At 35.6% G+C, this 27,679-nt stretch overlaps 1 protein-coding gene across 6 annotated transcripts in view; it reads right to left on the bottom strand.

The window, feature by feature from the left end:
• Positions 1-27,679, bottom strand: part of HECTD1 (HECT domain E3 ubiquitin protein ligase 1) — a 103,878-nt gene that overhangs the window by 43,022 nt on the left and 33,177 nt on the right. For all 6 annotated transcript variants that reach the window (XM_004467924.2, XM_004467927.3, XM_004467926.2 and 3 more), the window contains exons 6-22: positions 27,359-27,629; positions 26,547-26,623; positions 26,364-26,462; positions 21,992-22,106; positions 18,818-18,992; positions 14,528-14,666; positions 14,160-14,330; positions 11,199-11,421; positions 10,382-10,645; positions 10,213-10,289; positions 6,560-6,694; positions 5,875-6,021; positions 4,827-4,921; positions 3,579-3,684; positions 1,830-1,964; positions 1,147-1,286; positions 541-864 (exon numbers count right to left, since the gene is read on the bottom strand). In XM_004467924.2, coding sequence (XP_004467981.1) covers positions 541-864; positions 1,147-1,286; positions 1,830-1,964; positions 3,579-3,684; positions 4,827-4,921; positions 5,875-6,021; positions 6,560-6,694; positions 10,213-10,289; positions 10,382-10,645; positions 11,199-11,421; positions 14,160-14,330; positions 14,528-14,666; positions 18,818-18,992; positions 21,992-22,106; positions 26,364-26,462; positions 26,547-26,623; positions 27,359-27,629 — 2,693 coding nt within the window. The remainder of the gene's footprint in view (positions 1-540; positions 865-1,146; positions 1,287-1,829; positions 1,965-3,578; positions 3,685-4,826; positions 4,922-5,874; positions 6,022-6,559; positions 6,695-10,212; positions 10,290-10,381; positions 10,646-11,198; positions 11,422-14,159; positions 14,331-14,527; positions 14,667-18,817; positions 18,993-21,991; positions 22,107-26,363; positions 26,463-26,546; positions 26,624-27,358; positions 27,630-27,679) is intronic.

Raw genomic sequence — 27,679 nt, 5'->3', positions numbered from 1 at the left:
AAAGAAGATGTTAATGTGGGGAAAGATGGGAGTCGTGGGGTGTGAAGCATACGGGAATCCCTTATTTTTTTTATGTAACATTTTATGTAATCTAACTACCTTTTAAAAATAAATTTAAAAATGTAAATAATAATAATATATAAAATTTAGGAAAAGAGACAGATAAAAGAAAAATTTTAAAGTTAGCAATAATTCTATAACCAGCAACAGTTACTGTTAATTTACTGGGAACAGTCATAAGTATGTGAATATATGGAGAGTTTAGTAAAAAGCTAATTTCATTTTTTTGTGTGTGATAAACACAACAATTTTTAAAAACAGATCCATCTTTCTACTAATGTTTACTCTAAAGCTTTTGACAAAGTTTTGATAGTCAACATTTTAAAGTTTTTATGCCTAAATTATAGTAGTGAGTAATGTTTTAAGAAAAAAAATTCTATTTCAATATTTCACAAAGTCAAGATCTTTAAGGGTATATAAGTTTTTTTGTTTTTTAACTCTTTACTGAGTGTTCAAGTTTGCAAAGACTCCTCAACTAACCCTGGTTCATTGAGACTGCAGTCATCAACATGGGTATACAAAGAAGTCCAGTTCTGTCCATCTTTGGATACCTGGAAAACCCAATTTCTTAGTGCAGACCTTCCATAGCCACGAGCGTGACGAAGTGTATATGCTGATGGTATCACCCACAGACCCAGATCTATGGCAAACCAGGCATTCTTATCATCGTTGCTATGGCAATTTAAAGCTGAATTATCACGACTTAATATGTCTTCTAAGCGGCCATAAGGTAGATTTCTTCCTTCTGAGGATGTTACTACTACAAGTCCATAAGCAGCTGGATTTACCCATTCATATGCCGTTCTACAAAGAAATTTTTTCAAGAATTAGCAGTTAACACTGTTAAAATAATTAATTTGTTCACATAAGCTTTTTAAAATCAATTTAAAATTATATTAGTTTAAATAAAATTAAAGCCACAATTTAGACATTTCTTTCTTCATAAAAATTTAGATGATCTTAAATTTAAATCTATAAGACAAAATTCCTTAACCACTAAAAAAACAGTTAATAATTTTATTCTATTCCCTAGAATCCTTTTTGCAGGTGAATGTCGTCATTCTAGATTAAAACAGAATGACTTACTTGGCATTTGTCCCAATCCAGTAAATGATTCCATTTTCATCAAAATCATGCTGATGCCGAAATATAAAATTTTGACCTTCTCTTAATTTTCGAACAAAAACAAATGAAGATCGATCAAAATCATACCACTGCTTTGCTACCTAAACCAAAGAAAATATGGTAATATTAATAATGCTATTTCCAAGCTTATTACCCATTTTTCTCCCATCACTTTAAAATGAATGTTTTCTTTTATTATACCGAAAAATCATTGAAGAATTGAAAAAAATACAGGAAAAGAGAAAGTTCCAAAACCAAAACATCACTATTAATACTATATATACTTTTTCAACCTATCACTTCCATGCACAGGACAAAACAAAGTTTTGATCATACTGTACACAAACACTTTTCTATTATCATTAATCTTTATACATTTTGATATAATATTCACATGTGTAGAAACATTTTCTACTTAACATGCCCCTATTGACTAACATTGAAGTTTCTTCTGTATTTCAGTATTACCAATAAATATAATCAATATTGTTATGTAGAAAGCATTTCTTATAAGATTATTTTCTTAAATTAGATTTCTAGACATGGAATTACTGGGACAAACTTTTGCATACATTTTCTCAAACTACCTATCCAAAGGGCAAAACAGCAATAGAGAATGCATATTTCACTTGCCAGAAACTCACCATTTTCAAGAGATACTGTTCTAGAGATTCAACCGTAGCTAAAGGTTCCATTTTCAACATTCTGCCAGTCCTATCTATCAATGCAGTTTCACCAGGTGCACGTTCCAACCGAAACCTTAATCTTCTTGTAAGTATCTACATGGAAATAATCAAAATGCTTCAGAAAATACCTTGCTTTTTTCCCCCTTAGAATTGTAAAAACCAAGGTAAGCTACATGAACACATTTGAGATTTATGAGGTATGTTTAGAAAGGATCATTGAACAAATATCTGATTTTGACTAAATGTTAACAAATAAAAAGTTAGAATTTCAACTACACATGGTACAAATAAAATTATTATAAAACCCTTTAACAGAAGTATTACATATCTAAGTTATAACTCAATTTTCAATGAATGTTTCTGAAAAGAAGTGGTTGAGCTAATTATCTTATTAGTAAGCAACAAATATAGAACTAGCAAATTTAGGTAGCTTTACTTCTGCACAAATCTCAACTAATTCTAGAGAGACATAGCAAAATACCTATATTTACACTTTGATAGCATTTTAGACTGCATACCACCAGAGGGTATATTCCTAGCCTTCCTGTCTTTGAATCTTACACAATCTCCTGAAAATGAAAAGTACATTATAAAAGATGTTAGAGGTCCTAGGACTATATAAACCACCGAATTCCCAGTCTTTGAGACTTAATATCCACATCACTCATGTAGCAAGGATAGAGCCAAGGGATAGGGCAAACTGTCTTGCTCATCTCTTTCTGAAGCAAAACACAAAGTAGCCCTGTACATCTTAATATGTATACCATGTCAGGTGTACTAACTAAACTCTAACTCCCTGGATAACCTCTCTAGTCTAGGAAGGTCTAATGGCTTCTGAAACGCTATCAGATTTTCAAGGGTATGGCATGTTCTGTTTGCCCTGAGTAAGCACTATTAGAGCAAACAGATTCTTAGCACTTACTTAAGGCTGTTTTAAAAGAATTATTCCACACAGTGGAATGCAAGATAGGTTAAAGACAAGATTGAAGATAGGAAGATCTGCTACGAATTAATAAAGCAGTCCACAGAAAATGTGATAAAGATCTGTGCTTGGATGTGAGCAGTAAAAACCATCTGATTTGTTTGTTCACATCTGGATCCTCAGCTTCAAACAAAGGAAAAATTGAATGAATAAATTAAAATATGAACCAAATAATGTCTAGGAAGAAAGCAGGCTCTAAAACCATGTAATAATAACAGCTTTCCCAAAGGAGCAACAGGAATGCAAAGGCTGAGACCATCTGGCTCTCACCAATGACATAGAGAAAAAAGATGATAAAAGGAAAAAAAACTGCTTAAAATACTTTCAAACTTTTTATGTCGTCAGAAGCATACAGAGACAAAAAAGGGACTTAACTCGTAATCTCAGAACTAGAGTATCTCACTTTCTCCACTGATTATTTTTTCCAACTGTGATCTACCAAATATAACTTATTACTTAGAAAAAATATTTTAAAATGAATCAGTGCATCACTTTCTACAGTGATATGAGTAAACAAAAAAGACTGGAACTATTAATCCATTTAAGAATCAGTAAAAAGATCAAATGATATTTAAGTTAGTCTTTAGAGATTAAGCAGAGTAATAACTCTTATTTTAAACCAATATAAAAAGGGAAAAAAAAACTTTTTTTTTTTTTTTTAAGAAAAACATAATATTCTTCCTTATGGATTGTGGCACCAATCCTATGGCATTTTTCATGGTTACCTGAAGGTTATATGTGGATCCTGGTGTATCATACAAATGGAGAGGTAGACGTTCAATAGATTCTAGTACAGCTATTAACTTTCTAATTAATGCAACTGCTGGTCGACTGTGGGGAAAAATAATAATAGAGTTTAATTTTGTTTTAGATTACTTGTGAGTAGGCAGAGATGTTCTCACAACTCATCCCCCTCCACCTAAGAGGAAAATATTAATACTTCATTTTTTCTAAGCATTCAAAGCAGGTATGTATGTTTTTAAGTTTAAACAATTTCATTATGTAATATTTGAAACATATAAAAGAATGTAAGGCAGCCAAGTTTTAAAAACTTTGATAATATTTAATGAAAAAGGTATACTAAGATACACTTTTTCATACTCTATTGGTTAAAGTCCAAACTAAGCATTAACTTTCTGGAAAATAACTTGACAATCTGAATCAAGAACCTTTAAAAATTATTCTTATCTTCATTACAGTAACACCGCTTAAAGCAATTTATACAAAATGTATTTCCACTGAGACTAGTATATTAATAAGAGTAATAATTTGCAAAGAACTAATATGTATAATACAGGAATGTTTCAAAGGTTATACTTCTGTAAAATGTGGTGTACACTCATTAAAATTGTTGTTTAAAAATAATGAAATTAATTACATTTCATTCATTATGAGAAAATTCATTCACACATACAAAAGTAGACAATACTGTATAATGAACCCCCATTGAGCCATGACCCAGCTTCAACAACTTGTCTACTAATGGCCAATCTATTTCTATAACTCCATCCAAGTCGTACCTTCCCATAAATTTTGAAGGAAATGCCACATAGTATATTATTTCATCCAGAAATATTTTTAACATATACCTCTTAAAAAGACAACTCTTATAGGAAAACTTCATAATCATAACATCACACCTAAAAAAGTTGACAATTATTACTTAATATCATCAAATATTTAATCAGTGTTCAAATTTCCAACTGTATCTTAAACAGGTATATAATTTAAACTAAATGATCAGCTGTGATTATGGCAGGCATAATTTAAATACGTTTTCCTTTATTCCACTAGATTAAAGAAAAACTTTTTAAAAATTTTCTCATATTATATATTTATAATATAGCTACATTTTTACCAAATAAAAGGATTCCTATTATGTGTACAAATACTACATGGATACTATTTTATAGGAAGTATGCCATCTAAACAAACATTGAAAACAACACATTAAGAGAAATTTGGGGTTTTACCTTTCATCATCTTCATTTTCACTAAAAGCTGTTTTGAAAACATTTATTCTTTCTACAAGTTGACTACAATCTTGTTTCATATCTAAATCCATGCTCTAAAAAAAAACCAAAGTACAAAACAAATTTTTAATGGTTCTTACTGAAATTTATCAAAAACTCATGCAGATATTATTTATCAATATAAACTGAGTGGAATTATTTTCTTTCAATTAAAAAAATTTTATATCAGTGATAGGCCATGGCTAACATATACACAGATTTTTATTCCCCTTCCTTCAACGTGAAAATGTATTTAGCAATTATGCTGCTAAATCAGTGTTCCCAAAGTGTAGCATTCAAAATTATTTCAGATGATACATGAATGAACATTTTTCATTTTCATAGTATGTATTTACTTCAGTGTTAGAAAAAATATAATTGGTGTATCAAATGCACAATTTCATAGATATTACTGAGTAATATAATCATGTCACTAATTTTAATAAATGTAAATAAATTCAAATGGTAAAATTAATGAAGGGGATATATGATTAGTTAAATGATTTCTTTCATTAAAACAAAGGAAAAATTTTAACACAAAAGACATATTTTAGATAGACTAAACTGAAAAGAAAAATAAGGGCATTAACAAATATTTCTATAAAACATTCACATAATCTTCCTAAACTGTCATTGTTCCTAAATTGATTTTCTATTGTATAATTTAGGAACACAATAAGGTCTGTAAACTTACTCCATTTTATGTATGTTATGAGAGTAGTGAATAATATTAAATGTTAGGCTAAAGTTAGTGTTTCATTCAAGAAAGACTTGAGCCTCAATTGTAATTGGGGAACTTAGAAATCAAAAGATTCAATTATTTAATTAAATTGGCTTGAATCAATGATATCACTTAAAAAGGAAAGGTTGGGGAAATTATAAATAATAATATTAGCAGTTTCTGGATATTTCTTGGCAAATTAAACTAAAATTCACTCAGCTAAATATAGGTACAAATAATTTTTAAAACTATATTATAGTTTTGTTCTTCATTATGTGATAAACTTACATTATTTAAAACAGTAAGAAGTGCTTGCACCAAGCCACTACTGCACATTTCATATGGTGAAATTGTGTTTTCATCCTTTAAAAGTACAATTAGGTTTTCTAAAGCTGTCTTCATTAAATCTCTCCAAGTATTTTCACCCTCGATACACTAAAAGTAAACAAAAAATTTAATAAAACAATTGAAATACAAAAATTGCTCTTAAAGTGTTTATCAGAATAGCAACTATCATGAAAATAAATTAAGACAGTAAACAAGATTTAAAATGTCAAATTATTAAAGCAAATTATCTCTACCAGATGTCAGCAAACTTTTCTGTAAAGGGCCTATAGTAAATATTTTAGGGTTTGCAAGCAAGCCATATGTCTCTTTCCCAACCATTCAACTGTCACTGCAGCACCAAAGAAGTTAGACAATATGTAAACAAAGAAAAGGGCTGTGTTCCAATAAAACTTTATTCATGGATACTGAAATTTTCATGTGACAAGAAGTATCTTTTTGTTTTATTGTCAACCATTTAAAAACATAAAAACCATTCTTAGCTTTCAGACCATAAAAAACCAGGTGGTAGACTGTAATTTCCGAACCACTAAATCAATACTCAGATTATAACAGTAAAACTAAGTAAACTAAGATTCACTGTAAACTAATTTTAGATCCATTAAAATCTAGAGGTTATCAGACATACCTGTCTATTCGTATGAAGTTCCCAAGATGACTCTAACTGAGTTGCTATGTTTCTGAGTGTGACCACTACTCCACGAGGCATGCTTTCAACAGCTTTAAAGTGGTCATCATATAAATCTCGAGCCATAGTTCGTACCTACCAAAATAAGCAAAGCAAAAGAGAATTTTCACAACAATGAATAATTTTACCAAATATTTCCTTTTATATGTATGTTATGCCAATTTCAGTTTGTGCCATATCAACTTTCAAAAACTGTTCAGTAACCACTACTTCTGTTCACATATATCAAAGGTATGTTAAGGATTCCAATAGTTCAAAAAGTATCCTACTAGGTTTTAACAGACTGTTAATTAAAATAATTCTTATAATTTCAATTTTCAATTATTTAAATATTATATTTATATGCAAAATAGGTGCTTATTTCATTTTTACTTATAAAAACTTAACTTGGGGAACAATATGGCTCAAGTGATTGAGCACCTGCTTCCCACATGGAAGGTCCCAGGTTTGGTTCCTGGTGCCTCCTAAAAACAAAAAAAAACAAGCAACAAGCAAACAAATGAAAAAACTCAGGGAAGCCAATGTGACTCAGTGGTTGAGCACCAGCTTCTCATATATGAGGTCTGGGATTCAATCCCCATCCCCAGTACCTTAAAAAAAAAAAAAAAAACCTTAAAAGAAGAAAATTAAGCCACTTACTATTCCATTAACCAAAGCTGACTCTTTTAAGATCTTGGGGTATATACCTTAGATTTCATTTTTTCCCCCCATTTATATATTCACACACAATATACATAGCATTCTCAGGATTGGGGAATAAAATATAGACTAGAGTGGACTTATTGGTATTCTACTATAGAATACCAGTCACAATAGTGACTTTAGCAATGGAAGAAATTATATCATTGACGTGGAGACAATGACCACTGGAGTTGCTGGAAGCAGGAAGAGAGAAAAGGAGGTGTGATACAGGGGCATTTTCAAGACTTGGAGTTGTCCTAAATGATATTGCAGGGATAGATACAGGACATTTTAGATCCTGCCATAACTCCCTGAATGGACTGGGAGAGAGTGTAAACTACAATGTAAACTATAATCCATGCTGTGAAGTAATGCTCCAAAATGTACTCATCAAATGCAATTGAATGTACCACACCAATGAAAGAAGTTGTTGATGTGGGAGGAGTGGGGGGCGTGGGGAGTGGAGCATATGGGAATGTCCTATGTTTTTTAATGTAACATTTTGTGGATCTATGTATCTTTTAAAAATAAATAAAACATATATTTTTAAAAAATAAAAATAATTTTAAAAAAGCAGTGAAAAAATAAATATAGATACAAAGCATTCATATATTTATATATTTCACCATGAGAAAGAGCCACCTTTTTGGCCATTTTGGCACTGAGTATCACTCATTGAAATTACAATGAAATTGCTTGAGGAAAGAAACCATATATGTCCTAGGCTTTGATCTAGAGGAAATGTAGAATATAGGAAGATACAGGGGATTGACCCCAAGACCTCGTACATGGGAAGCAGGAGCTCAAACACTGAGCTACATCCACTCCCTATAACACTCATTTAAAATATGTGCTTAGATAGGATAAATTTAAGTTACCTGATTTCATTTAAATCACAGACTAATCAAGCATAACTCTTTAATGTAAAGAAAAAAAAATCATCTCCCTAACCTACTTAACAGTATCTGTTCCATTCTATTTCATTATGCCTTTCAGAATTAAAAGGTAACAAGTACTAGATATTGGATAATTTGGAGAAAACATCTTTTCATAAAACAGTATTAATAAATAAATACATTAAAACTAATAAATTATTTTTACCTAAAATTAGTATATTTTGATAGGATTGCTTTCATGCCTGGAAGAATAGCCATTTGGTCACTGAACTGTAACTGATTTCAGTTCAGTAAATTGAATCTATTATCACATTTTCTTTAAAAAATGAAAATATAGGAATGAGACTATGTTCTCAGTAATTTTGTGTTCTTTCATATTGTGAAATTTCATTTCCCTGTGAGTGGGTCTAGTCCTGGTTATTTAATACAACATATGAGGTATTAAAAAGGAAGCACTGAGAGAGCTGAGTGGTATTCAGCTTTATAATGAATTACTTAGCTCAGATTCCTTTAAGCATCTAATCTTCAAATGAGTGAGATATTTCTTTCTTAAATGCTTTTAAAATATCCTAAATGAGAAAAAATCTCTGGTCTCACACTCATTTTAAGCACGTGCAAAAGCAATAATGAGATAACATATTTAGCCATAGAGTCATAATACATTCATCAAAAGAAATCAAAGCTATTTCTTTCCAGGGTCTAGGATCTTTGGGATAACCCAGCACATCAACAGCTGGAAGTGAGAAGAAGAATGCCTTTCTATGAAAATTACTGCTCCAAATGAAACCCATTATTACCATTTCTAAATGGTTTTTATACCAAAGCCATAAAAATACATATACTCTTCCGTAGTCCCAAATACCTACAAAGCATTTTTCTCATACCAGAAACTGAGATAATTTTATTTTTAAAATGAAATAACATGCAAGAACAACTGACATACACTAAGATGGAAATATACTGGTGTTTTTTTTTTAACATACAATTGATGGATGGTATTTAAAAATTAGTATCATCATTTTGAGAATGGAGTCAATTTTGTAATTGCTTCTATATCTTTATGAGGTAGCGTTTTTCAATTAAGATGGCTATTAAAATTAAGCATCAAAATAATCTGAATCTACAAAGTGTACAAGGAGTGGTATCTGGTATAATCACATAGTGGTACATTCATGACTTCAATCATTATTAGAGCATTTTCATTGTTCCAGTAATAATAATAAAAAACAAAAAAGACTCATCACCTCTCAGTCTCTCTATTCTTCCCCTGCCGTACATAGCTGCTATTCTGCTTTAGAATTAAACTGTATGCTTTATTAATATGTACCAATAAACTGATTTATTTAAAAAATAATCTGAATTTAGAAGTATACATTCAAATTTTGGTATCACAAAGTATTAAATCATGATTGTAAAACATAATAATGCATTTCCAATTCCATCATATCACTAGAAATATCATCATTAATAATAATTTCAGTATGACTTTTAAGGTTTTTATAATATTAATAAGAAAATTAAAAATCAATTTTATCTTTTATCTCATTTTTAAGCTCAATATTGTTTCTGGTTTAAATGCTGACATTAATAATGTTTATTTTTATGTATAAAAACTATGAATAAATATATACACAACGCGAAAAATAATGAACACAGAAGAATAGTGAAATATGTTTTGTTAGGATAGCTTATGCTATAAGGCTCAATTTCAAAATTTTTTTTTCCAGAGGTACCAGGGATTGAACCCAGGACCTCATACATGGGAAGCAGGTGCTCAACCACTGAGCTGCATGCGCTCCCCAGTGAGAGTTGGTTTTTTCATTTGTTTGTTTGTTTTGTTTTTAGGAGGTACGGAGGATTAAACCTGGGACCTCATACATGGGAATCAGGAACTCAACCACTTGAGCTACATCTATTCCCCAGCTCAATTTTTTAAATGTTTATAATCTACCATTTAAAACTTAACAAGTCAAAGACGAAAGAAAAAATAAAAACAACCACATTCCACACATATACCTTTTGCTTTGTTTTTTCTAACTTAGATTTCAGTTTTCTGCCTCTTTTGCCAGTCCAGCCAGTCACAAATTCCGAACCTTAAAAAGAAGAAAAGCCATTTCACAGAATATACTTTTTGCAACTTATTCATTTATTCTTACCTGCTAAACTTACATACCTATATACTTACCCAAAGAAGTTTCTGCAGTGAATGAATGTTTAGTTCCTCTATTCGATTCAAATACAAAACCAGGTAGATCTTCTTTCAGTATTGTAGCTTGCTGACCATCTGAATTATGAATAGCAATCTCTCCTTCTTTCAAACATGTTAGTGACCAATTGCCTACAGTAAGTTTAGTGGGTCCTGGTGCTGAAAGGATAGGCTGACTTGATGTAGATGGCTTTACTTGGCTTCGAGCTCTTTGTAACTTCTCTAGAAATTCACTTCTGCTTTCTATAAAGGCAAAATGCTTATTTTAAAACCTCATTCCTTTCAAAAAGTCTGTTTCAATACAAAGGACATTCATTACCTATTGGTATAATAGAAATTTCATAAAATAAATTTAATTAGTGGATTTTTACTCATTAGTATATTCTTACCAGAGTTTGATCTTTTTAGGTGAGGCATAAAAGCAATCCTATAGGCATAATTTGTTAAAATATGAAGCTTTAAAAAAAGACATAGCAAAATAAACATGCAATTTATCTTTACATGACAAAAGGTAGCTTTACCTAAAAAGGCTGAAGAGATTAAAAGTAGGTATCATAGGGACTCAAAGTACAGCAGTATACAATGCTATTCCTTATCTCATACAATACAAAGGCACTGATGAAATGCCTCAGGAGTACAATATTTTTTAGTGGTGATATTAAAGAAATTAGTCATATAGTCATTATGGATATACTATTTATACAACAATACAACAAAAGTAAGAAAAGAAAAAAAATTATAAAAATTATAAAACTGTAGAAACTAATAATATCTTTTAATTAAAACAAAGTCTTACCTGAACTATCTGATCCACCTTCAGGACTACCACTTGAATACATGGTGGCGAGTTTTCCATCCAAGATAAATCTGAACCATCCATTACTGCCATTAGATAATTCCAAGGCTGCAGCATCACTCCAGATATATAAGCAGTCCCTTCCCCTGATTATTGACCAGTCTCTCCAATGATATGGTTTACCTTGCTGCAATTCTTTAGCATCTTCTTGTGGTTCATCTTCCTAAATGTGTAAAAATATTCAATAAAATGAGGAAAATAATATCTATTTCAAATATAAGGATTTTTAAAACATGACTATGAATCAAATTTAGGGTTAAAACATCTTGAATATAATTTTTAGCTGCTTACTGTTTAATAAGTACTCTTATTCTGGCTGAAAAGAAATACTAGGCAGGAACTTGAAGTCATAGAGAACTATGGGTAAAGGAAACTGCACAGGTAAATATAAAAACCTGAATTACTGTACCTTTGGTTTATAACTGGTCCCCTCCTATATGATTTAACAGGCAATTATGTAAAACAACATTTAAAGTCTATGTTAATGGGAATACAGTGTATAAAGGTGTAATCTAAGACAATAACAATAAAAATGGGAAAGGATGGAGATTTATAGGAGTAGAGAGTTTGTACACTACTGAAACTGGGTTGGTACTTGCTGAACTAGGTTATTAGTTTAAGATGTGAGTTGTAATTACAAAGGTAACCACTAAGAAAATTACTGACTAATATAGAGAAAAGGAAAGAAAAGGAATCAAGATGTTAAATTACAAAAAAGCCACTAATAAAGAAAAAGACAATGGAGTAATTACACCAAAGCAGAAGCAATTAAAGTGGACTTTATCAAAATAAACTATTGTGTATCAAAGCACATTATCAATAAGGTAAAAAGACAATCTACAGAATGGGAGAAAATATTTGGAAACCATATATCTGATAAGGCTCAATACCCAGAATATATAAAGAACTACAATTGAACAACAAAAAGACAAATAACCCAACTAAAAAGGGAGCCAAGGATGTGAACAGACTTTTCTCCAAAGAAGTTATTCAAATAGCCCATAAGTATATGGAAAGGTGCTCAACATCATGAGCCATCTGAGAAATGCAAATTAAAACTATAAAGAGATAACCACTTCACACCAACTGAGATGCATATTATTAAAAATTGAAAATAAGTGTTGGTGAAAAGGCAGAGAAATAGGAACCGTGGTGCATTGTTGGTAGGAATGTAAAATGGTTCAGCTACTATGTAAAACAGTTTGGCAGTTCCTCAGAAGATTAAACAGAATTACCATATGACCTGGAAAAACCACTCTTAGGTGGTATTAAATTCCCCAAAGAATATAAAGCAGGACTCAAACAGTATTTGCACATCAAAGTTAATCACAGCATTATTCACAATAGCCAAACAACCCAAGTGTCTATCAGCACATAAATAGATAAACAAAATGTAATCTATCCATACAATGGAATATTACTCAGCTATAAAAAGTGAAGTGGGAAGCAGATGTGGACAAACCAGTTGGGTGCCTGCCTATCACATGGGAGGTTCCAGGTTCAGGTCCCAGTGCCTCCTAAAGAAGACAAGCAGATGCTGCACCTGCCGCAATGAGCTAGATGCTGCACCCACCACAACAAGCAGATGCTATAAGCCAGCAGACACTGTAGCCTGCAGGGAGTGGATGTGGCTCAGGCTGTTGGGTATTCACCTCCCGTGTGGGAGGTCCAGGTTCAGTTGCCAGTACCTCCTGGAGAAGGTGAGCAAACAATGAGCAGAAAGATAAGAAAATCATCTGCGGTAGGGGGGAGATAAATAAAAAATAAATAAATCTTTAGGAAAAAAAAAGAAGTGACGTGCTGGTACATGCTACCAATAGATGAAAGGCTTCATGCTGAAGGACAACTACTGTATAAAATCTCTTATATGAAATACTTAGAATAAGCAGATTCACAAGGTCTGAAACCAAAATAGTGGTGGCTACGGTTGCAGTGCAGTGGGGGGTAGGAAGCTATTGCTAAATGAGTTTGAATTTTGGTTTGTGATGATGACAATATTCTGGAAATAGCAGTCAAAGTTGCATAGTATTGTTAATGTAGTTAATGTCAAGAATTGTTCACTTAAAAATGGTTAAGATGAGGAAATGGATATGGCTCAAGCAATTGGGCTCCTGTCCTCTATACAGGAGGTCCAGGGTTTGATACCCAGGGCCTCCTGGTGAGGGCAAGCTGGCCCATGTGGCGAGCAGGACCATATGGAGTGCTGCCCTGTGCGAGGAGTGCTGCCCCATGCAGGAGTGCTGGCCAACACGGAGAGCTGATGCAGCAAGATGACGCAACAAAATGAGACACAGAGGAGAGACAATAGTGGACGCAACAGACCAGGGAGCTGAGGTGGCGCAAGAGAATGATCGCCTCCCTCACATTCTGGAAGGTCCCGGGATCAGTTCCTGGAGCCACATAATGAGAATACAAGCAGACACAGAAGAACACACAGCGAATGGACAGAGAGAGCAGACAAGCAAGCAAGCTCCCACCTACCACATGGGAGGTCCCGAGTTCGGTTTCCAGTGCCTCCTGGAGAGAAGGTGAGCTGGTGCAATGGGCAGGCATGGCAAGCTAACACAAGATGACACAACAAAGAAGCACAAAGAGGAAAGACAATGAGAGACACAACAAATCAGGGAGCTGAGGTGGCACAAGTGACTGAGCACCTCTCCCCCACATGGGAGGTCCCAGGTTCAGTTCCCCATGCCTCCTAAAGAGAAGACTAGCAGACACAGAAAGCACACAGCAAATGGATACAGAGAGCAGATAGTGACCACAAACAACGGGGTAGGGGGATAAATAAATAAAATAAATCGTAAAAAAAAAGTTAAGATGATTTTTATGTAAGTTATATTCTACCACAATTTAAAATAAAATACTCTTTAAAAAAATCTTATTGCTGATACCACTCACTTTTTCTGGTTTTGATTCCTCTTCATTCTCATCATCAGAGGAAGGACCTGCCAGAGTTGACACTTTACTAATTACACCAAGCCTGGCGAGCTGATCCAAAAAAATATCACCACCTTTATCTACTAAATCTCTTATGATCTGCAAAGCTAGCAAGTGGCCATCATCGTCATCCTAAAAAAAATACAAAATTTTAAAAAAGCAATCAATAGCAAGGAAATTAAAGGAAAATTAAACTAAGTTTAGTTGCCTGGAATAGACAAATGTAGCAATTTGCCATAGAAATAAGGACAAAACTTAATTCATGTTTACCGAACATTGTCAAAAGGGATTTAACGTTAAAAGAATTTCAAAAAAGGTAAGAAACTGACCTCTTGATCAAGAACAGTTGCAGTGATTTCCACTAGTACTGTAGGCAAATTGTGACCAACATCAGAATCACAAACTTCTTTTAAGAGTGCTTCCGAGCAAAAATGAATCATTTTTCGAATTAGAGCAAGACTTGCTTTCCTTGAAAAGAAAAAAAAAAATTACAAAGCCATAAATAAGAAGTTAAAATAATCCAAAATACATTAATGAAAAGTAGAATATCAAGTTTTATACACTCTGCTGAAAAGTACATTTAATAAAAGAACACTAAAAAACTAAAACTAGCTTTTTTTCCTACTCTACTCCTACTCCTATTCCTACTCTATTCTATTCTATAGTTTATTTTTGAGGTATGGAGGGCCAGGGTGAACACAGGACCTCGTATGTAGGAAGCTCCACCACATAGGCTTTCCTGAGTTGGTTTTTTTGTTTTGTTTTGCTTGTTGTTTTTTGTTTTTTCAGGAGGCACCAGAAACTGAATCCAGGGCCTCCCATGTAGGAGGTGGGCACTGAACCACTTAAGCCACATCCACTCCTCTATTTATTGGTTTTTGTTTTCTTGTTTTTTCAGGAGGCACAAGGAACCGAACCCAGGACCTCCCATGTGGGAAGGGGGTGGTCAACCACATGAGCCACATTTGCTCCTATATTTATTTTTTATTAATATACTGAACTCACCAAAAATGACATTACAACATTTAATAAGCATGACTATTAATGTCTTAATTTTAGAAAATCAAAAGTAACAAATACTAAGACAATAAATGGTACCAATTTTAATCTAAAATTTTCTATAACCCAAAATACCAAGTTCTAACAACCTAAAAACACCTGATAGCTTAGATGTCAAACAAATTTTGAATTAAAAGTATTTTTGTCCTTTGTCAAACTTAAAACCTATGCTCACTATAACAATATTCTCATATACATAAAAAATAAGAGATCCTAGTAATTCCATACCCCAAAACATTCCCACTGTTAACAATTGGGCATGCCTTCCTTCCTTTCATTCACCCAGTTTGCTTAGAACACAGGAAATACTCAATAAAGTCATACAACTGATTTCAATTTTATAATGAGCAACCTGTTCTTTTAAAATAAAATACAGGGAAGTGGATTTCGCCCAATGGTTAGGGCGTCTGCCTACCACATGGGAGGTCCAAGGTTCAAACCCAGGGCCTCCTGACCCATGTGATGAGCTGGCCCATGCACACTGCTGATGTGCGCAAGGAGTGCCATGCCACACAGGGGTGTCCCCCGTGTAGGGGAGCCCCACATGCAAGGAGTGTGCCCCATAAGGAGAGCCGCCCAGCGCATAAAAAGTGCAGCCTGACAAGAATGGCGCCGCACACACACAGAGAGCTGACACAGCAAGATGACGCAACAAAAGGAGACACAGATTCCGGGTGCTGCTGTCACAAGTGGACACCGAAGAACACACAGCGAATGGACACAAAGAGCAGACAACTGGGGGGGGGAGGGGGACGGGGAAGGGGAGAGAAATAAAAAACAAATCTTAAAAAAAATAAAAATAAATAAATAAAATAAAATACACATACATTTAAATTATAATAGACTAAAAGAAGACCAGTCTATTATAGGAAATAATTGAACCAATATTTTCCAAGCATCTAGCAATATTCTAGGTACCAAGGTGAAGATACCATTATCCTTGAGGTGACTTACACACAGTTCAAAATAGGAAATACTATTTTTCAAATACTCCCCATATATTTGGTACAGTGCTAATTTTCTTTCTCATACCTGAACAGAATTAAGTATAATTACCACCTCTTAGAGAAGAGAAAACCAAGTGAGATCAAGAGGTTAAGTACTTTGTCCAAGGCCGCCAGTCGAGAAGTGGTAGTGCTGGAATTTAAACCAAGTTTAAGCTGACTCCAGAGTCTGGGTTCTTAACAAAGACTATGCTGTCTTCCTAGCCACAATTAAACATGTCTGCTAATTACGACGTGGAAAACTTAGAATTTAGCATCATCTGTGCTAAAACTAAAATTTTGTTTAGACAATCTCTGAACATTTTAAAAGGATGACAGAAAATAGTCATTCAATAAAGGAACTCTGGCATATAGTGGCATACTTTATAACTTTCTGATGGCCTTATCATGAAGCAGTTCTATTTCAAATACAAGTTAAGATTCTTTTATTAGCATGTCAGAAAGTCCACTAATATTTTCAGACAAAATTGAACTTGCTCATTTCTTAAGATCTTCAGGTCCTTTATAAAATTGGAACTGTGGCCCAACAAACACCTACACCTCATAGCTATTTGGGGAAGAATATAAAACCAAGCTCTTTAATGTTCACAGTGAATTATTTTTTTCCTGCCACATTTCTCCTATTTAAAGCAGACTGCTCACACTTTTATCACCATCTCCTAATACTGGGATTTGAGATATGTGAATCCTCCAAGACTACATGGTCTATGGCCTTCTAAACTTAAAATGACCAAAATCAAATTCCCTTCTCTCAGCCAGAAATATGAAATTCGGCAGTTCTCCTTCATACCTTCCTTTCCTTAAACTCTTATGTCTACTTGGTCATAAACCCCTATACAATCAACTTTCTAACCTCCTGAATTTGTACCCACCAACCCAGTCCTGCCACTGTCTGAAGTTCCTATTGCAATGAAATCTGAAATAGGATTATTTCTAATCTTGCTCTCCTCCAGTCCTTTTCTCTGCCCTGTTGCCAAAGTGATCTTTATAAATCACAAATCTGTGTCAAATTTCCACATAAGTCATTAATAATCCTTCTTTAACTGTGGGGTAAAGTCCACAAGGGCCTTCAAAGGTCACAAAAGGCTCCTATCTACCTACTTAACATTATTCACTAAGCTTTCCAAACATACCATATACTACAGCAATTATCAAAACATTTGCAATTCCTGACAAAACCATATTCATTCAATCCTTCAGTAAATACAAACTGAGGACATACTAAGTATCAGGTCCTATTCTATACCTCCTTGCCTTTGGAGGAATACAGTAGTACAAAAGTAATGCCAAGTCTCATGGAGCTTACTTAGAAGGAAGACAAAATTAAAAATAAAATCAAAGGAAAGATTTCAGATGGGCATAAGCTCTGTGAGGACAATAAAACAGGACATAAGAGTTGTTTTAGGGATAAATTTACATTAGGTGGGCCAACTTGAGGAGATGTAACATTTGAACTGAGACCTGAATGATATGAAGCAACCATACATTCAAAAGATCTGAGGACAGAAAATTTCTAACAGAGGATAAAACCCAAAGAAATGGATGCACTTGGGTGTGTTCCAAAAAAAAAAAAAAAAAAGGCTAACAAAGTGTACATGTAATGAGTTAGGGGTTAGATACTGCTAAATGAGAAGAGAAAGTTTGGCAGCACATATGTAAGGCCTTGCAAGTCTGCCTGAGGAAAAGGAGTTGGCTTTTAGTCTCAGGCCAATTGGAAACTACTACTGGGTTTAAATTAAGTGATGTGATAAAATTATGATTTTGAAGAACAATTTGGCCTAATATATATGAACAGACTGTAGAAAGGTAAGAGAGAAAAAAAAGGGAGACTGGTTAAGAAGCTACTGCCATAGTCGAAATACAGACAGTGTTAGCTTGGACAAGTATATTGCCAATAGATGGATAGAAATGGCAAGCTATGGACATGCTGTAGAGGGACAGCCACCAGGACTTGTTGTCTTGGCACACATGGCTATTGACCCATGATTCCAAATCTGTCCGTCTGGAAAATTCCTAAGTATCCTTGAAACCCCAATTTCAATCTCATTTTCATATAAAATCTTCTCCAATTTGTCTATCTTGAGTAGTTTTTAAATCACCTGTATTATCAGAGAATTCTATTTCATGTCTTATGTATCACTTATCTCTGTATTGTTACTCAATTTTTCTCACTAGCCTACAGGGTATAGTAAGCAACAAACAAGTCTCATTTGTCTGAATAACTCTTCCACTGACCATCTCACAATGATCCTACTAACATGACTCCATAAAGATTAATAAATGTCTGTACTTATCAAAATTTCTCTACAGAACTGATGATATTCAGTAAGCTACAAAAATTGTGTTAGGAATCTAAATCTCTTGATTTTCTAAACTACTCAAGCCAGATCTTCAGAAAAAAAAGTACGGCTCCCATTTCTAATCTAATTTTTATTCTTACCATGCATTTTTAATATGAAAATAAACCTCAAAATTCTTCTACAAAAGAGGAATAAATAAAATTATACAATTCACATAATTAATTTAACTAACAAATACAATAGTATGAATAACTACCTTATTGATGGCAGCATAGTTTGCTGAAATGTTTGTGCAAACACTGGCAATAACCTTTTCAAGTATATGGGTGCCATTTCCGGATCTCCTTTGGGCTCATTACATTCTTCTTCATCTTTGTTTGTATCTTTCTTTTTCTTGTCATCTCCTTTATTAACTGGACACATCCAATCACCTGCAGACAAGTATTGTTCAATGAAATAATTTTTTTGAAAAGTTTTTCTTTCAAGAGAAAACTTCCAAGATTTTTCCAATCCAAGTTATAATTATATCTGGTTAACAATAATTAACTGAATTTGGGACATCATATTCACCAAAGGTATCTGTAAGAATCCTAAAGAGCCTTAGTACCTAGTATCCCCAATGAAATAAATCACAAGCTAAGGAGATAATTTTAGATATTCCATTGGATTTCAAAATGTATTTCACATAGGCTCTGCATTCAGAGACCCAGTGAAACTTAAAAAAATTTGGTCAAACACATCACTGATTCTAGCCACCACCACACAGAATAAAAGAAGCTCCTGGGAAGTGGACGTGGCTCAACTGATAGAGCGTCCATCTACGATATGGAGGGTCCAGGGTTCGATCCCCAGGGCCTCCTGACCTGTGTTGTAAGCTGGCCTACATGCACTGCTGGTGCGCGCAAGGAGTGCCATGCCACACAGGGGTGTCCCCGTGTAGGGGTGCCCCATGTGCAAGGAGTGCACCCTACAAAGAGAGTTGCCCTGCATGAATAAAGAGCAGCCTGCCCAGGAGTGGCGCCGCATATGGAGAGCTGATGCAGCAAGATGACGCAAAAAAAAGAGATGCAGTTTCCCAGTGCTGTCTGAAAATGCAAGAGGACACAGAAGAACACACAGCGAATGGACGCAGAGAGCAGACAACAGGGGGGAAGAGGAGAGAAATAAATAAAATCTTTTAAAAAATTAAAAAAAAAAAAAAGAACCTCCTAGCTAAGCTCAGTCAAGCCACCAAACCAGAAAAAATCAAATGGTTGTTGTTTGAAGACACTAAATTTTGGGGTGGCTTGTTACATAAATGATAAAGCATCTAAGGGAAAAGACACCACCACAAGATCCCTAATATCAGTGTTATTTGCAAGAGCAGGTATAACCCTGACTTCTTCCTTATGCTTCCTTACAACCACAATCATTCTTTGCCTTCACAACCTCCTTTGTACAACATTCTAGACACATCTTGAACCCCACCTGTGTAGATTTCTGTGATTTAACCCCTTTCTCTCATCCTCCTAACCCTTTATTCTTTTTTTAAAAAATATATCTATTTATTTATTTTTCTCCCTTTGCCCCCTCACCCCAGTTGTCTGTTCTCTGTGTCTATTTGCTGCATCTTCTTTGTCCACTTCTGTTGTCAGTGGCATGGGAATCTGTTTCTTTTTGTTGCGTCATCTTGTTGTGTCAGTTCTCCGTGTGGGCGGCACCATTCCTGGGCAGGCTGTACTTTCTTTGGCACTGGGCGGCTCTCCTTACGGGGTGCACTCCTTGCGCGTGGGGCTCCTCTACGCGGGGGACACCCCTGCATGGCACGGCACTCTTGGCGCACATCAGCACGGCGCATGGGCCAGTTCCACACACTAACCCTTTACTCTTAAGGCTACATCTCAACTCAGCACCTACCTTAAGTATTTCTCTGTTCACTGTGCAGTTAAGCCATTTATTTACCATTTGTTATCTCCTCTGTTTGTCCATAAAGGACATATGAGGGGTGGTATAGAGTCAGCTACCAATACATGTTTGTTAAATGAATAAATAAATGGATTCCTACCTCTGCACCTTTACCCTCTCCTGCACTCCCTCTGTTCATCAGCATCTGCAAGAGGGCTTTCCTGGCCTCCACGACCATAATAACCTCTTATCCTATAATTCGTTTTATGTGTAAAACTCTTTGAAAATTAAAATTAAAATGTCTAATATCCCTGGCCCTGGAATATAAACTCTCCCCTTAAGTCTTCACAGCCACCATGCAACAAGGGTCTGCTCCCTTCCCTACACTATAACTTCTGCCCATCCCTTTCTGGCAATCCTGCAAGTATGGGAATTGCTAATATAGTTGGTTGGAGCCCAAGACATTCATCTGGCACATTATTGTGCTACAGAAGTGTGATCTCAGGCTCCACTCTTTTCCTTCTGCCTCCTGCCTGGCTCCTTAAGGCAAACATACCATCTTCTCCCCTCTTTTCCACCATATGTATCTGAGATAGGTAAGTACACCATTTGGAAACTTGCACCCCTGAAGAAGTACTCCTCAGTAAATGGGTCTTAAGATTTAGATTTTATAGGGTAGAGTGGGAGAGGGATAAATGGGAGTTTCTACTACAACCCAAGTTGTAGTGAAATGCACTATGTAGTTTATTTAAGTGGGCTCTTCTAAAGTAGCCCTCAATGATCCCCACCTCCTGGCATTCACATTCTTGAGGCTGCCCTAATTAATGGCTTCCTTCTAACAAAGAGAATATGGCAAAGGTGGTAAGACATTACTTTAGTGATTAGGCTACATAAGACTGTGACTTCCATTGTGTTAAAAGACTCTCTGCCCTGCTGGCTTTGAGCAAGCAGGCTGCCATAACAGATAGGTTCTCAACAGAGCAGCCTCTGACTGAGAGCCAACAGGAATAGAAACCCTCAGTCCAACAACCTGCAAAGAAGAGAATACTGCCAACAATCACATAAGTGAACTAGGAAGCAGATCCCTCCCTAGTTGAGCCTTCAAAGGAGACCCCAGCTTTCGTCCATCTTATCATTGCAGCCTCATGAGAACCATCAAACAGAGGACTCAGCTAAGCCGTGCCTGAATTTCTGACCCAAAGAAATTATGAAATAATAAATATGTGCTGCTTTAAGTGTATGCACACACACACAAAATCTTGGTCAGACTACTTTGTCTGCATAATTCCAAACTAATCTTAATCTGATATTCCCACACCCCTTGACCTTCTGATTTGATCATGGAATCATGTACCATAATCTGCGAGAATACAGAATAGTACACTATTAAAGGTTTAACAAATGTGAGCCTATTTCTACATAATTATTTGACTTTATAAGAATACTTTGTTATATAATATTAGTATGTCTACAGAAACGTACTTCTGTGGAAGTGAAGCTGAAAAATAACATCGGAAAGCTTAAAAAGAAAGAATTTACCACTCACCTGGAGACTGTAAAATAGATACTACTTCACTATGGCCCCTCTCTCGAGCTTTATCTAGCGGAGTTTTCCCATCTTCATCTCTCAGATCTGGGTTTGCCCCATGCCGTAACAGAGTCTACAGAGAAAAAGCATTTAATTTGAATATAACAATTAATACCTTATTTTTCTACAGTATTCAACTCTGCCAAATAAGAATTAGCAGAATTATATAATCAAGCAAACCCATCCAAATACCTTTGCAACTTATCACTTTCAAAGTGGCCTATTCACCAAGTGCCAATTCAAAAAGAAAAGTGCCTTTAAAATGACAAGAAAACTTCAGGGCACTGTTGTATTGGCCCTCTCTTCCGCCCCATTGCAGAAAAGTGAAAAGTCAGCCTGGGCTCTCTGTATGGGTCCATAGTACCGATATGAGCAGAGTAATCCTTACATACATACTGAGGTTCATGTATGTCTGTACCAATCTATCTAAATCAGGTCACTCATCTCTGGCTCACAGCCCAAGAACAGGCCCTGAACCTGGTAGTAGCTTACCCACAGATAAATCAGTTTAAGATAAAATCACACTGCAGCACCCTGAGGCAACAAACTGGATGCTTTACAACTTATACAATAACATGTCCAGGGGAGTGGGTGTGGTTCAAGCAGTTGGGCGGATCCTCCCACAGAGAAAGTCCCCGTTCTGTTCCTGCTGTTTCCTAAAGACGTCAAGAAGAAGTCGAGCTGATGCAATGAGAAGACGCAGCAAGCAGACACAATTAGCAGGGAGTGGATGTGGCTCAAGCAGCTGGGTATCCGTCTCCCACATGGGAAGCCTTAGGTTTGGTTCTCAGTGCCTCTTAAAGATGATGAGCAGACCAGCAGACACAATGAGCAGACAGATGAAGGAGCCATCTCAGGGGGAGGAGAAAAAAAAATAGTATGCCCAAGGCTAGAGGGAAAGATTTAAAAAAAAAAGAAAGAAAGAAAGAAAGAAACTAAGAGCCCTGTATTTGTTAGAATTCTTAACACAACAAATGCATACCAGGACAAGACAGGCTCAGAAAAGACCAGAGAGGACCCTGAGCTTTCTCCCCAGGCTATTCTTCAAGGTGAAAGTAAGAGAGCAAAGCTCTGACAGAGAGCACCAGCCAAAACAGAGGTAAAATCTGCAAACACTGTGAAACCTGTGTTTCTTTGTTTATGTTAGCCACTGGCATTCAAAGAACTCTTTCTCATGTCACTAGCTGGATACAAAGTTAAGGAACAAATATCTGACAGACTAAATCCCAGAGGTATATTAAAATATTACAATGAACAGGATACAATAAAAAAAAAACACAAGATATACAAAGAAACAGAAAATAATGGCCCATTCAAAAAACAGTATAAAACATCAGAATACCAAATATATGATGTATGATACAAAGAATTTAAAAAATGGTATTAAATACACTAAAAGAAACGTCTTTGCAGAAGAAATGTGGTTAAAAGGAGAAATTTTAGGTTGTATACATGTTACTAAAATAAAAATTTTAAGAGAGAAAAAAATCCATGGAAATGCACAACACAAACAGTGAACATGACATTAAACCATGGACTATAGTTAATAGTACAATTATCAAAATGTGCTTTCAGGAGTGGATGCGGCTCAAGCAGTTGGGCATCTGCCTCGCATACGGGAGGCCCCAGGTTCAGTTTCCGGTACTTCCTAAAGAAGACAAGCTGATGCAACGAGCTGACAAATGAGCAGGCACAACGAGCAAACACAACAAGCAAATACAGCAAGCAGAAAAGCAGATGGATGAGGGAGCCTTGGGGGGGATGTGCTTTTATCAATGGTAACAAATGTATCATACCAATGCCAGGTGTTAATAATAGGGTAATCTATGGGAACCCATATTTTATGCTTGATTTTCCTGTAAACCCACAACTTCCCTAATAAAAAAAATCAAAGGTAGTGGTTAAATCTCAGCAGTAGTGTTCACTATAAATCTCTGCAATTCTAATGTATGTTCAAATTTTTTCATAATAAAATAATGGAGAAAAATGCTCCCCTCAAAAAGACCCTAAAAGGGAAACGTTTGTATGATTCCACTTATATGAAACATAGAATAAGTAACTTCATAGACAGAAAGTAGATTAGAGGTTGCCAGAAGTTGGGGTAGGCGGAAATGGCAAGTTATTGCTTAGTTTGGCTTAATGACAATCTCAGACACGCAGATATTAGACACCTAGATCATACAGATGGTTCTACGATCATCAACTGACCTCTCTGGAACCAATTTCCCCAAAGTTTTCTGTAAAAAGAACCTTTTTGTAAAAAGAACTCTCCTCTTATCCTTTGTTAGTCTAAAAGTCAAGGATACCACGATTCTTCACCACATAGCATGTATGTTTTGTTGAAAAATAGAAAGACAGGACATATGTACATATTTATTCATTGCCAAACATTAGATACTGGAAACAACCAAGGGTTCATCAATAGGTGACTGGCTGAATAAACGTATTTGTAATTAATAGCGCTAACATATGGGTATGAAATTGGTTTGGTTTTGTGTGTGTTTTTTTTGTAGTAATGAAAATGCTCTAATAGTAATTCAAGTGATGAATACACAGCACTACAATTATAAAAAATGCCAGTGATTGTACACTTTAGATGAACTGGTTTATGAATAAAAAAAAATAATAGGGTGGGTTAGGAGGAAAATATACCAAATATAATATTAGCAGTTTATTTGACAAAACTCAGTCACAATTTGTTATAAATGTTTCACAACAATGCAAGGTATTGGTGGTGGGGTGATGCACGGAAGCTCTGTATGATGTTACGCGTGTTTGTTTTGTAAGTTCACAACTTTTACCTTATATTGTTTTTTTTTTTAATTTATTTTTATTTATTTCTCTCCCCTTCCCCCCTCACCCCAGTTGTCTGTCTCTGTGTCTATTTGCTGCATCCTCTTTGTCCACTTCTGTTGTCGTCAGCGGCATAGGAATCTGTGTTTCTTTTTGTTGCGTCATCTTGTGAGTCAGCTCTCCGTGTCTGCGGCACCATTCCTGGGTAGGCTGCACTTTCTTTCGCGCTGGGCGGCTCTCCTTCCGGGGCACACTCCTTGCGCATGGGGCTCCCCTACGCGGGGGACATCCCTGCATGGCACGGCACTCCTTGTGCGTGTCAGCACTGTGCATGGGCCAGTTCCACACTGGTCAAGGAGGTCAGGGGTTTGAACCGCGGACCTCCCATGTGGTAAGCGGACGCCCTAACCACTGGACCAAGTCCGCTTCCCTACATTTATTGTTTACGTATGTCCATGTACAAATGATATATACTTCAGTATATATATATTTTTTTAAAGATTTATTTATTTCCCCATCCCTCCCCTGTTGTCTGCTGATTCCATTCACTGTGTGATCTTCTGTGTCTACTTGCACCCTCGGTGGCACTGCACCAGGAAACTGCATCTCTTTTTTGTTGCATCATCTTGCTGCGTCAGCTCTCCATGTGTGCAGCGCCATTCCTGGGCGGGCTGCACTTTTTTCACATGGGGCGGCTCTCCTTGCAGGGCAAACTCCTTGCACCTGGGGCACCTCTATGCAGCGAACACCCCTGTGTGGCACAGCACTCCTTACACACAGCAGCTCTGCACGTGGGCCAGCTCACCACATGGGCCAGGAGGCCCTAGGTATCAAACCCTGGACCCTCCCATAGGTAGGCAGATATTCTATCAGTTGAGCCACGTCCGCTTCCCTCAGTATATTTTAAAATGGAAAAAAAAAATGGTGTAGTAGTTTGATATTATTGATGAATTTCAAAAAGAAATATTGGATTATGTTTATAAACTGATCTTCTCTTGTGGGCATATTAGATTATACTGGATTCAGAAGTTTACTTGATTAAGTAATCAGTTAGACCTCTTGTGCCAGTATGGTGAGTCCCCACCCCTTGGGACTCACAGATAAAAAGACATGGCAAAGGACAGAGTTGGGGGTTCTTGATGTTGGAGTTTGATGCTGAAGCTGGAGCCCTGGGAAGAGAGGTACCCTGAGCCTGGAAAGAAGCAAGCCCTGGGAAGGGAGGAACCCTAAGCCCAGAGAGAAGAAGACCTGGGAAGAGAGGAACCCAGGAAGCCTGATGTCAGCAGTCATCTTGCTCCAACATGTGGAAACAGACTTTGATAAGGTATGCTTTATGGCCTGATATCCGTAAGCTCCTACCCCAAATAAATATCCTTTTTAAAAAAACCAACTGATTTCTGGTATTTTGCATCAACACCCCTTTGGCTGATTAATACAAATGGTATTGAAGCATGACTCAGAATAAAAATGTTTTTATCATAATAATTTTGGAACCCTGAAAAGTTAAAAATTAATAATTATAAAAAGTGGATTTTACCTTTGCCACTTGAGGCCTTCCAAAACATGCAGCATAATGTAATGATGATGACCTTTGACCTCTATTAACATCAGCACCTCTCTCACAAAGAAATTCTACCTGTAAATAATAAAGAAACATAAAGTTGCCTTATTGATATTTCTATCTCTGATTTAAAATACTAGCTTTTATTTATTAACTTACCATTTCCTGAGTTCCAAAAGCAGAGGCCCAGTTTAACAGAGTCTGACCCACATCATCCATAAAATTAACTTCAAAGGCTGGAAGTTTGGGGGGGAGGAAAAAAACTTGTTTTTAAAAGCCACTCAAATAATACTGACCTTTTCTAAAGTTTGAATCATTTAATGAATTTTACTAATAATCCACTAAATATAGAGACCAGAAACAATTTTAAACATTCAGGTCAACTACAAAGTAGTAAATAATCAGCATATCTGGGTTCTGGCAAGAAAAAGGATCCTAGAATTTGTAAGTCACTGAAAATTCACAAGATATTAAAGTAAACATGAAACAATAAAGAGAAAAACTAAAAATATAAGACAACTCAAAGGACTGTTGCCAAAATAGTGCAAAAGAAAACTAATCCAAGCCTGCAATTAAAGGAACATAAAAGAAAAACGCTGATGACCCAGAAATATCTTTTACCAATTTACATTTGCTTATCACCTCATCTAGCAGTCTTAAAAAAAAAACAGTATCCCTAAATTCAATCTACTATTCACCCTAGAAATAGCAGGATCTCCTTTTGATGATAGAACAGGTAAATTTCAAGTCTTATAAGTTTTACTCAGTCAATAAACATTTACTAAGGTCTTATCATGTGCCACTTTAACAATTATACAATAATACATGAGAGAAAAAGGGAGTAAACAAAGGAGATGGCCAGTCTGTTATCTGGCACAATTGCTGAGAATACTGTCCAAAGACTACATCTTGCCTATATATTTCTTTATCTCACAGATTACTTTTTTACTTTTTAAGAAATATTTTCCGACCTCCTGTATCAATTGCATCTATAAGTGCATCGGTATCTTTACTTCGAATACAATCTATAAGCTGCCGATGTGAGCGCTCCCCAGAACTATCCAGTCTTCGAAGTCCAGGGATTCTGCCTGTAGATCCAGCACTAGACTTTGGCAAAGCCTTTCGTCCTTCAAATAATAGCACCAAGAGAAGATCAACCAAACGCATGGTATCAAGCACACATCTTTCATCGCCTTGCAATGCACTTTCAATTGAATCTGGAAGCTCTGACCTCAGGAGATCCTATAAAGAAAATGTGGGGGAAGGGGATGTTAATATATTTGTATTATTGG

This window comes from Dasypus novemcinctus, chromosome 3 (genome assembly GCF_030445035.2).
Source record: "Dasypus novemcinctus isolate mDasNov1 chromosome 3, mDasNov1.1.hap2, whole genome shotgun sequence".
NCBI classification, from domain to species: Eukaryota; Metazoa; Chordata; class Mammalia; order Cingulata; family Dasypodidae; genus Dasypus; species Dasypus novemcinctus.
The sequence above is the reverse complement of the archived record's forward strand: the minus strand, read 5'-3'. Positions and strand labels throughout refer to the sequence as shown.